This window comes from Microtus pennsylvanicus, chromosome 13, assembly GCF_037038515.1.
Source record: "Microtus pennsylvanicus isolate mMicPen1 chromosome 13, mMicPen1.hap1, whole genome shotgun sequence".
NCBI lineage: Eukaryota > Metazoa > Chordata > Mammalia > Rodentia > Cricetidae > Microtus > Microtus pennsylvanicus.
This window is the reverse complement of record NC_134591.1, coordinates 35,037,445-35,049,193: the sequence shown is the minus strand read 5'-3', so window position 1 is coordinate 35,049,193 and position 11,749 is coordinate 35,037,445. Positions and strand designations below refer to the sequence as shown.

Genomic DNA, 11,749 nt, shown 5'->3' with positions numbered 1-11,749 from the left:
GGCCAGACTGAGCCCTTGAACTTACAGAGACCAGAACTGATCAAGTGATCTCCCAGATTCCAGCCTAAATAGAAAAGTGCAGGGAGGATGGCCCAGCAAATAAGAGCCTAGCCTGGGGTTCACAATAAGTCACTATTTCAAAAGAAAGCAAGACTTTGAGGCTAAGAGCGTATACTCTTGCAAAGGATCTGTGTTTAGCTCCTAGTAGAGCTCACATCAAGTAGCTTACAATTCCTCTAAGTCCCAGGGGCTCCCACTCTCTGAGTACCCACACTGACATGCACATACCCCCCACCCACAGACACATACCCCCTGCCACATAACCCACCCCCACACACATAATCCCCCCACACACATAATTCCCCCAACACATACCCCCCCCACATAACCACACACACACATAACCCCCCACACTCACATGCACATACCCCCTATACACACACACATAAGCCCCCCCCACATAACCTCTCTCACACACACACACACACACACTCACATGCACATACCCCTACATGCACCCACACTTAAGAATAAAAGCAAAAAAGCAGGGGGTGGGTGTAGCTCTGTTGACAGAGAATTTTTTTATTTTTTATTTATTTATTAATTAAAGATTTCTGCCTCTTCCCCGCCACCGCCTTCCATTTCCCTCCCCCTCCCCCGATCAAGTCCCCCTCCCTCATCAACTCAAAGAGCAATCAGGGTTCCCTGACCTGTGGGAAGTCCAAGGACCACCCACCTCCATCCAGGTCTAGTAAGGTGAGCATCCAAACTGCCTAGGCTCCCCCAAAGCCAGTACGTGCAGTAGGATCAAAAACCCATTGCCATTGTTCTTGAGTTCTCAGTAGTCCTCATTGTCCGCTATGTTCAGCGAGTCCGGTTTTATTCCATGCTTTTTCAGACCCAGGCCAGCTGGCCTTAGTGGGTTCCCGATGGAACATCCCCATTGTCTCAGTGTGTGGGTGCACCCCTCGCGGTCCTGAGTTCCTGGCTCGTGCTCTCTCTCCTTCTGCTCCTGATTTGGACCTTGAGATTTCTGTCCAATGCTCCAATGTGGGTCTCTGTCTCTGTCTCCTTTCATCGCCTGATGAAGGTTAATATTCAGGAGGATGCCTATGTTTGTCTTTGGATTCACCTTCTTATTTAGCTTCTCTAGGATCAAGAATTATAGGCTCAATGTCCCTTTTTTATGGCTAGAAACCAAATATGAGTGAGTACATCCCATGTTCCTCTTTTTGGGTCTGGCTTACCTCACTCAGGATAGTGTTTTCTATTTCCATCCATTTGTATGCAAAATTCAAGAAGTCCTTGTTTTTTACTGCTGAGTAATACTCTAATATGTATATATTCCATACTTTCTTCATCCATTCTTCCGTTGAAGGGCATCTAGGTTGTTTCCAGGTTCTGGCTATTACAAACAATGCTGCCATGAACATAGTTGAGCATATACTTTTGTTGTATGATAGGGCCTCTCTTGGGTATATTCCCAAGAGTGGTATTGCTGGGTCCAGGGGTAGGTTGATCCCGAATTTCCTGAGAAACCGCCACACTGCTTTCCAGAGTGGTTGCACAAGTTTGCATTCCCACCAGCAATGGATGAGTGTACCCCTTTCTCCACAACCTCTCCAGCAAAGGCTATCATTGGTGTTTTTTATTTTAGCCATTCTGACAGGTGTAAGATGGTATCTTAAAGTTGTCTTGATTTGCATTTCCCTGATTGCTAAGGAAGTTGAGCATGACCTTAAGTGTCTTTTGGCCATTTGAACTTCTTCTGTTGAGAATTCTCTGTTCAGCTCAGTGCCCCATTTTATAATTGGGTTGATTAGCCTTTTACGGTCTAGTTTCTTGAGTTCTTTATATATTTCGGAAATCAGACCTTTGTCGGTTGCGGGGTTGGTGAAAATCTTCTCCCAGTAAGTGGGTTGCCTTTTTGTCTTAGTGACAGTGTCCTTTGCTTTACAGAAGCTTCTCAGTCTCAGGAGGTCCCATTTATTCAATGAGGCTCTTAATGTCTGTGCTGCTGGGGTTATAGGAAGTGGTCTCCTGTGCCCATGTGTTGTAGAGTACTTCCCACTTTCTCTTCTATCAGGTTCAGTGTGTTCGGACTGATATTGAGGTCTTTAATCCATTTGGACTTGAGTTTTGTGCATGGAGATAGATATGGATCTATTTTCATTCTTCTAGAGGTTGACATCCAGTTATGCCAGCACCATTTGTTGATGATGCTCTCTTTTTTCCATTGTATACTTTTAGCTCCTTTATCGAAAATCAGGTGTTCATAGGTTTGTGGGTTAAAGTCAGGGTCTTCTATCCCATTCCATTGCTGTTGACAGAGAATTGACCTGCATGTCAGAGGCCACTGTGTCTGAGCCCCAGCACACACTGAATTGGGTGATGGCATACAGGCCTGTACTCTAGGCACTCAAGAGGTGGAAGCAGAAAGAACAGGAATCCAGGGCCATCCTCACCTGGTTCCTGGCCAATGTGGGCTATAGGAGACCCTGCCTCAAAACAACAATATATTCCTCCCTTGGAGCCCCTCCCACTCTCCGTTCTTTCTCTGCTGCCGGACTACAAATGGTTGTGGCGCCTCAGCGGCAGCTGGGTTCCATCCTGCTGCAAAGGGGGAAGCCCAAAGAGCTTGACATGTTAATATGGGCCACACCTGCTCCTCTGAAAGATGTGTCCCATTTCAGCAAGCTGATACAGTTACAGTGACTGTAAAATGGATAGTAAGTATCAGAGCAGCCTCAGGCTGGCACCTCTCAGTCAGTCACCAAGATAAGTGTGGTTTTCAAAGCCGTTTAGCTTTCAGAATTCTGACTGTAGGGCTGTGTTCACTCATAAGAGACCGGCTGCTCGGATGGAGCTCACCCTCCAACACTCAGCGTGTGGGCTTTCCCTCCATCTCTGTACAGCCAGTAGCAGGCCTGCCTCAGGACAGCACCACAGGTCCAGCTTCTTTAGCTCAAGCTCCGCATAGCGGGCCATGCGGTGAAGAAAATGCTTCAGGGACTTCATGTCAGGAATTATTAACACGTACAGTGTCCTGAGCTTATGGCTGCTCCTAGGGAAACAGTTAACAATGGGAGGGTGCTGAGAGATATAGCTTAGTCCAGAAAGAGCTTGTAATGTGATCATGAGTACCCAAGCTCAATCCCCAGAACCCATAGCTGTAAAAACATCTGGGCACTGTAGCGTATGCTAGCAATGATGCTCACTGGCCAGCTAGCCTTTCCTATCTGGCCAGGTCCAAGCCATTGAGAGACTATCTCAAAACGAGCAAGGTAGACAGCACCTGAGGAATAACACCGGGTGCTGAACTGTGGTTTCCACATGCACATGCATACATGTGCACATGCACAGATAAACATGTTTACACACACACACACATACACGCACACGCGTGCTTGAGAAAAGGCCTTTTCAGTGAGTGTATGGCTTGTGGGCATACAGAAACCAACAAGCTTCCGATAAGCGGGAAATTGCTAGTATATTATGGGCTGTTAAAACAGAGTGAGACAGATGAGTTATGAAGATTACAGTGGGAAGCCATCTAGCACCACAGTTACAATAAAAGGGCATTCAAGACCCATGCACGCGTCCCTTTCTCTGCTTTAGCAGCAGGAATCCATTTGCACAGGAGAAAAGAGAAAGGACAGGAAAGGATATTTTCTTTCCTATATTTTCCAGTTTTCTTTAGTGCTGAGGGTCTGGCAACCCCTTTTCTGTTCCCACAGGCTCAGGCTCCCCAGGCCCGAGGACGGCACGGCACGTGTGGAAGGGTCCTCATGTCTCGTGACCCCATTTCTCACGGTCCACATGCCATCTGAGTCACACCCCTCCTGGGTCACCTGATGTTTGCGACATCCCTCTCAACACTTCTCAGTGGGACAAGAGGCAGATGGGATGACATTTTTTTTCTTCCTTCCCTACAGGCTGGCCGAACAGCTTTGTCCATCGTCCTGAATTCACCAGCCCATGTGGAAATCGCAGAGCTTCTTCAGGCCCACACGAAGCAGGGCACGTCCCTGGGGCTGTAGAAGCTGCAGAACTAACAGCCAGGAACAAAAGGCTCCTTTTCTGAACTCTTCCCTTGCCCTTAGAGGGGGCCGGGGTCACAGGCAAAGGGCCACCGCTCAAATGAAGAAGCTATGTCAAATATGCACAATCCATTCCCGTCATAGGAATCTGCTCATTAGGATGCTTAGTAGTTTTTTGACTTAGGCCAAGCCCTCCAAACTACACGGGCTTCAGCACAGAGTGTGAGGTGCAGAGGAAAGGCTGGGGTGGGATTATCCAGAAACTCCAGACATCTTCAGCCTTGAATCCCTCATGACTGTTTTCGCAGTCCTGTGTAGCGAGCGGGTGGTAAGGGCACACTCGCACTGTAGACAAGCAATACTTCTTACATAGAGTCTTAAAGCACACTGTCTTTCTGTTTTGCATCAAGCATATATACAAATATATCCCACTGAATATGCATGTCTAGAGAGAATGGGAGAGGACTCTGAACTTAGGCAGGGTAAGAGGAAGTCCAGTGATGTCAACATCAAGGCAGGACTCTTGTGAGTCCTCCTGCGGCTCCAATTCCGTCCATGGAAGTAAGCAGAAAATCCAATCTGATGGTTAGCATGTTGGTGGCGTCCAGTTGTTTCAGCTGTTCCCAGCCTGTGAAAGAAGCAAATGAGCTGGCCAGCTTCTTGCTGGGACTGAGTCGCTGTAGAAGTGAGCATTGTTCACCCACTGCAATGGGCAGGTACTGGCTGAGAAATTCCGGGCTCCTGACTGCACAGAAGTTCAGCCCAGGCTTCAGCAGCAGCCAGCCGGGGCAGGACAGAACTCTCTCTGGACTGACATCTCTCCCAGGGACAATCCTGTCCTATGCTTCCATATCCTCTGGGAACGACACATGAAAGTGTTGACAGTCTCATGCAAAAGTCATCTTTATGGAAAAGCAAGAGTATCAAAGTTGGGGATCTGAACGCTGAAAACTCAAAAGCGAGACTTCTCCTTTGGGCTGGAATGCCTGTTTGCTTGGTACCCCTTAGGTGAGTCACCAAGCCTTCGTAGGTGACAACGCCATCATCTTCAGAATGGAGGTGACCATACAGTCCACCTCTCGGTGGGGGGGATGTCTTCATAAAAAACTGCTTGTGCAAGTTTCAGACTCCAAATGATAACCCAGGAAGACTGGCTTCAGGAACTCTGCAGCAAACTTCTTCCCACAGTGTGATTTATGAGGCATGCTCAAAGTCCCATGTGTGGATGCTGCTCAGAGATGAAAAGGTTAGAGCAACAGATGAGTTTTAAGAGGGTTTATTACGTCAAAACACAATGTAAAAGCAAATGCATACATTAATAAGTGTTAGCTCCTTGCCTTTGCAAAGGCTAAAGTATATCCAGTCCCCAGGATATTGTTATGCAATAGATTTGAAATGAGGCCTGAGTGTCTGGGTGTCTGTCTAGGCCCAAAGGATGCCGATGTGGTCAGGCCACAACCAAGCTTCGAGTAGCCCAGCTCTAGCCCTGTTCTTATTGTATATAAATTAAAATATTGCCTCTCGATTGGTCTCAAAATTTCTTTGCTCTTGACTCTTGGGAGTTGGCAGTATAGACCTAAATTAGCTAATTCCTTTTTGCTATCACAAACTACCAAAGGGGGGCTGGAGAGATGGCTCAGTGGTTAAGAGCATTGCCTGCTTTTCCAAAGGTCCTGAGTTCAATTCCTAGCAACCACATGGTGACTCACAACCATCTGTAATGAGGTCTGGTGCCCTCTTCTGGCCTGCAGACATACACACAGACAGAATATTGTATACATAATAAATAAATAAATATTTAAAAAAACAAACAAACTACCAAAGGACAGGCACTTATGAAGAAAAAGGGAGTATTTATTAGCCTGCAGTTTCGGAGTCCGGGGAGGCAGATGGCAGGAGCCTGGAGGAGGAGAAAGGGATCAGAGGAGAGACTTTCACCTCTCCTACAGAGTGAGTCAGAGCGCTCTAGAGAGAGCAGTGGGATTGGGGACTAGCAAAGCCTTGTGGCCCCACAGCGGCAGGATTTCTGATGACTTCAGTTTTAGTCCATGAGAGAGGAGATTTGAGAGCAAGGAAGACATATGGTCTTGTTTATTGTGTTTTGATATTAGAGATTTGGACTTGAGCCTAAACTTGAGGGGACTATCTCACAGGCTGCTTTAAGAATCCAAACGCCTTTCAGAAAACCACACATGTGTGCCATGTGCTAAATTTCGCTCTTATAATCCTACTGCTGGGGGCGAGGCAGGTGAAGGTGCTTGCTGCCAGGCCTGAGGGTCTGAGTTTGATTCCCAGAACCACATGGCGGAAAGTGAGAACCAACTCGGCCATGTTGTCCTCTGGTCAGCAAGTTATATTCCACATGAACACTGCATACACCGAATGAATAAATAAATGTAATTTTAAAGCATTTTTAAGCCCACTGCTCGGCTGGAAATGTAGCCGAGGGAGAGAGCACTTGTATGTTTGAAGAGCTTGGGTTCAGTCCTGGCAGGGAAGGGAGAGGCAGCGTCGCTATAGGTAGTGGGAGCTATTGAAGAATCGCTAAACACTGAAGGCAGCCAATCAGAGGTGACGCTAGCAGCAAGGGGTCAGTGGGGAGCCTGTTGGGAGCCGTTGGGGATAAAGCAATAAGAGTGGAGCTAAACATAAGCACTGCTGGGAAAGGCACCAGGAATGGGGTGTACCAGGATGTGGTCACAAACTGGGTAGGAGCAGAGTTGGTGTCCCCGTCATCCCCGGGACCATCCTATTGTGCTTCCTTAGTTGTAAGCTTGGTAACTCACTACCAGGGATAGGGACTCCACGTCCCAGCTTCCCTTGCAGTTTGCTATGGCGTCTTTACTACATTTGGGTAATGAGATATGTGTAAGGTGATGTGCACAGACTTCAGTCCCTTTCCCTCTGGCTGGGATGCTGTAGCCATCAAGATGAGGCTAATGCCCCCCAAACAGAACAGGAGTCAGAAGGAGCTGGGGTCCTGTCACATCTGCTCTGGGCCGCCTGTTCCTCGTTTGACATTTGTTCCTTGTTTGCCTTCTCGATTGCATAAACCATTGTCCACTGGGACCCCTCCTGAAATAGACTACATCTCTGAGACCTCAAGACAATCCAAGGGCATCAGGATAGAAAAGCCTTTCTGATACCAGGTTGTGGCGGTGCACACCTTTAAGGCGGAGGCAGGCAGATCTCAGAGTTTGAGTCTATCCTGTTCTACAGAGCGAGTTCCAGGACAGCCAAAGAAAGCCACACAGAGGTGGCTAGTCTGTAAGAAGGGAGTGAAGCCAGAGGGCAGTGGATTCCAGGGGAGGATGCATTTACAGGAGGAAAGGTCAAGATGGGTTGAAGGGGAACAGATGGGCAAAGGATGCTGGTGGAGTAGACAGGAGATGGGAGGGAGGTCGGTCATCCTAGCTTGCATCACAGGGATTCCCCGCCCCTCCCCCCAAAACACGGACCCCAGGCACCACCAGAGCCAGTCGGCTGTCTGCTAAGAACTCTGAAGCTGGTATCTAGTAAGTAACTCCAGCCCCGCAGGTATCTGGGTTGTAACATACAGAGCTTTGAAGCTCCTGGTCATGCATCAGCCATGTGCTTGGAGCAGACATTCAGAGCAAAGCAAGATAAAGCCAGGGCAACCTGTGCTCCTTTGGGAAGATCCCTATTGACACCTACCCTCAACTATAGGAACTTCCCTGCTGGTATTTCTCCTCCTATCCCCTGTAGGTGCACAGCACCGTGATAGGAAGCAGGGAGGGCAGGTGCCCAAGGGACAGTCTGTGACTCAAACCCAGCTGGACCACTTACTACTTGGCTATGATCTGCAATGAGGGGACTGGAACTCCCTTGGTCCTAGAAGCAGCTGGCTACTTGGCGCATGCACATAGTGGGCTGCACCAGGCTTTTTCAGTTGAGTCACTAGCCAGCTCTCAAATCATGAAATGGAGACTTATTATTAGTTTCGAATGCTCAGACTAGCTTGGGCTGGTTTTTGGCTAGATCCTTTAGTTTAAATTAACCTGTTTCTTTTTATCTACCTTTTGCCCTGGGTTTCTTTACTTTTTTAACTTCTGTATCTCTTACTTTCACGGCTTCTCCACTGAAGACTGTGAAGTCAGTCTGGCTTCATGCCCCGGGCATGTCCGGTTCTCTCCTCCTTCTCTCTTCCCTTTCTCTTCTTTCTAGATTTCTCCTCCTGTTTATCCTATCTGCCCACCAGCCCTGCCTATCCTTTCTCCTGCCTAGCCATTGACCAGTCAACTCTTTATTAAACCAATCAGGAGCCTTAGGCAGGGACGGTGAAACAAATGCAACACATCTTTTCATGATTAAAAATGCAGCATAAACAAGAGTAACACACCTTTACACAGCTAAAGTAACATTCTGCAGTGTAAACGTAGCACATCTTTGCCCAGCTAAAACAATATCCCACAGCAGTGGGCAGCCCCTGTAACAGCATGAGCTACCAAGCTGGGGTTCTCGCTAGACCCTGCCTCCAACAACAGCAGCTAGCACTGGGTGCAGTGGTGCAGGTCTTTACTTGGGTGGCAGAAGAAAGGCAAGTGGATCTCTGTGAGTCTGAGACAGCCAGGTCTACACAGTGAAGTCCAGGACAGCCAGAGTAGTAAGACCCTATCTTAAAAATCATCATCATCATCAAAACAGTTTGTGTTCATGGAGCCATTACCCTTCTGAATCTGTAAGTTCTACGTCCATAGATCCAATCAATTATGAATAAAAAATAGTAGGAATGCTTTTCATGTGTCCTGAACATAGACTTCTTGTCACTTCCTAAAGGATACAGTGACAACCATTTCAATAGCATTTCCATTACATCAGGCCTCAGCATCTAACACAGGTTTAAACTACATGGGCATCACTCTGACTTGAAGCCACGCACCAACTCCTTCCTCCCTGAGCCTTTCTTCTCTTAATCCTAAGGTTTAAATCTATTAACAACAAACTAAAACAAAAGCTCAGGACTAAAGAGATGGCTCCTAGGTTAACAGCATGTCCTGTTCTGGCAGAAGATATGAGTTCAGTTCTAGGCACCCATATGCACCTGGCCAAGTGCCACCAGAAGTGACTGTATCCTCTTCTGGTCTTCTCAGGCACCCACACACCTGAGAACATACATGAACAGAGATTCATGTAAGGGTAAATAAAGAAAAATGAGAAGTTTGATTCCTAAACTTCAGCAAAAATTAATAACTAATTAAAGCACATGTATGTGAGTGCTTTAAGTATGTGAGTTATATGAGAACAAGATGCCATTTTTTTATATGAAGGACTTGGGTGTCTAGATTCCAGTATCCTTAGGATGTCCTAGATGTGACCCCTTGGATACAAGGGATAGTTTTACTTAGAAAGTCCCAGCCATGAATTTAAAGGACTTTAGCACTCAGGAGGCAGAGACTGGTGGATCTCTGTGAGTTTGAGTCCAGTCTCGTCTATGAAACAAGTTCCAGGACATTCAGGGCTGTTACACAGAGAAACTCTGCTTGAAAACCAAAAAAGGGGGACTTGGGGGGGGGCTCTAGATAAAACTACTCACTTTTTACAGTAACCTTAGGGGTAAGCGCTAGTGTTTCCCTGAGTTGACATTGGAAGAAACAGAAACAGAGAGAGCTGAATGAATAACTCATCCAAGGACCATACAGCCTAGTGAACTTCAAGTCCAGAATTTCAAACCCACCAATCAGTTTCTATGCTTGGTAGTTCCATGTCAGCTTGACACAAATGAGAATCAACCAAGAGAAGGGAAACTCAATTGAGAAAATGCCTCCCTAAGACAAGGCTGTAGACAAGCCTGTAAGGCATTTTCTCAATTAGCAGCTAATGGGGGAGAGCCCAGCCCATTGTATGTGGGGCCACCCCTGGGCTAGGGGTCCTGAGTTGGTTCTGTAAGAAAGCAGGCTGTAACTGGGTGGTGGTCCTAGCACTCGGGAGGTAGAGGCAGGTGGATCTCTGTGAGTTCGAGGTCAACCTGCTCTACAGAGCGAGTTCCAGGACAGCTGAGCCTACACAGAGAGACCCTAATCTTGAAAAACAAAACAACAAAAACCAAACTACAACAACAAAAAAGAAAGCAGGCTGAGGAAGCCATGAGGAACAAGCCAGTATGCAGCTCCTCCATGGCCTCTGTATCTGCTAGTACCGCCAAGTCTTGCCCTGTTTGAGTTCCTGCCCTGGCTTCTGTCAATGACAGACTATGATATAGAAGTATAAGTCAAATAAACCCTTTCCTTCCCAGCTTGCTTTTGGTCATGGTGTTTCTTTGTAGCAATAGTAACCTTGACTAAGACAGGCTCTGTGACAAAATTTCCTTGCTGCTCCTTCAGATCTCTTCTTGACCCCTGCTAGTGCCCCGGGCTAGGGACAGGTGTCTGGTTGCAGAAGAAGCACATTGCTTAAGGTACAAAGCTGCTTCAGGGGCTGAAGATTAAGGCGCTGTCTGACTTGTCAGTCTGTCAGGGTCATGGTCCTCCCTTAGGCAGAGTGTTTAAGACTGGGACAGTTGTGACGTCAGAATGGCTATGTTTCAGCCTTTCTGGGAAGAAAGGGGCCTCTGTTCAGTGCACAGATGTCTGAGTTCTGCACTGCCTCAATGGCTGGAGGAAAAAACTTTCTTTTGGAGCCCTGGGTTGGATCTCCAGCACGGTGACCTCACTAACTAAACACAGCCTCCGGAACTCCCGCGCAGCCTTCTTAAGTTCCACAGAAAACTTATTGAGCATTTTTTAAAATATTACTCCCCCCCCCCCCCATTATATGGTCCTAGTTTGCCTCAAACTCACAGCACTCTTCCGGCCTCTGCTTCTCAAACGCTGGGACTATAGACATGCACATCACTCCTGGGTGCTTGGACATCTTAACTGGCACAACCTCCCTCACTGGCTACTGTGACGTGTGTTGCATCTTGATGTCTAATGTCCACATAGATCGTCGGGAAGTCTTGTTAAAAATGCAGGTCCATATTTTTGAGTCTGGGCTGGGCTTGAGATTCTGCATTCTAGCAAGCTCCCAGGGCTGTGGAAAGCAAGGGGAAAGACGACATCCAAGCTGGAATAGTGTCCTCTCTGAAGATGTGGCGGGAAGAATGGGGGGAGGGCCGACAACAGATGGGGGGATGGGGGCAAGAGACTTCATTGTGAACTATTTGAGATCTCAAGAATTTTTTGTAACTGTATGCATGTTGGGGACTGTGGATCACCAGACCCTGAATTTCTTGTAAACAACGTGTTTTCCTCTGCTCAGAGCAGCCTGCTCAGAGACCCTGATGGCAGGGGAGTGGGTTCTGAGGAGTATGCAGCTGAGAGATCCCGAGAGCTGGGGCGTGGCCAGAGCCCTATAGAAGCTGCCCCTGAGCACAATAAAGGGGGCACTCTTGTATCAAGGATGACCCATGTCCCTGTCTGTGTGCCTGTGTTTTTAAGTCTCTAGCTTAGTTCCCGGCTGGCGTGCTGTCCATAGTGCAGGTGCTAAGAAAACTCTACTGAGGGAAGGACAGGGACTATTCTGCTTAGTCAAAGCTGGCCTAAAACTCACTAAGTAGCCAAAGAAGACCTTGAACTCCTCATTCTCCTGTCTCTACCTCCGAAGTGCTGTGACATCAGAGGTGAGCCGCTGTACCAATGTTGAAGCCACTTTTAGTGCAATGCCTGCTCTATGTGCTATGCATTACGGCAGGGTTCACAAGCCGGGCAAGG

The 11,749-nt window shown here is 47.6% G+C and overlaps 1 protein-coding gene across 1 annotated transcript in view; it reads left to right on the top strand.

Annotated features, from left to right (window-relative positions):
* The window catches only part of Kank4 (KN motif and ankyrin repeat domains 4), a 77,311-nt gene extending 71,746 nt beyond the window's left edge, over positions 1 to 5,565 (top strand). Inside the window, exon 10 of the mRNA XM_075945961.1 lies at positions 3,936 to 5,565. Within this exon, the coding sequence (XP_075802076.1) occupies positions 3,936 to 4,040 (105 nt within the window). The 3' untranslated portion in view covers positions 4,041 to 5,565. The remainder of the gene's footprint in view (positions 1 to 3,935) is intronic.
* Positions 5,566 to 11,749: the final 6,184 nt, after the last annotated feature.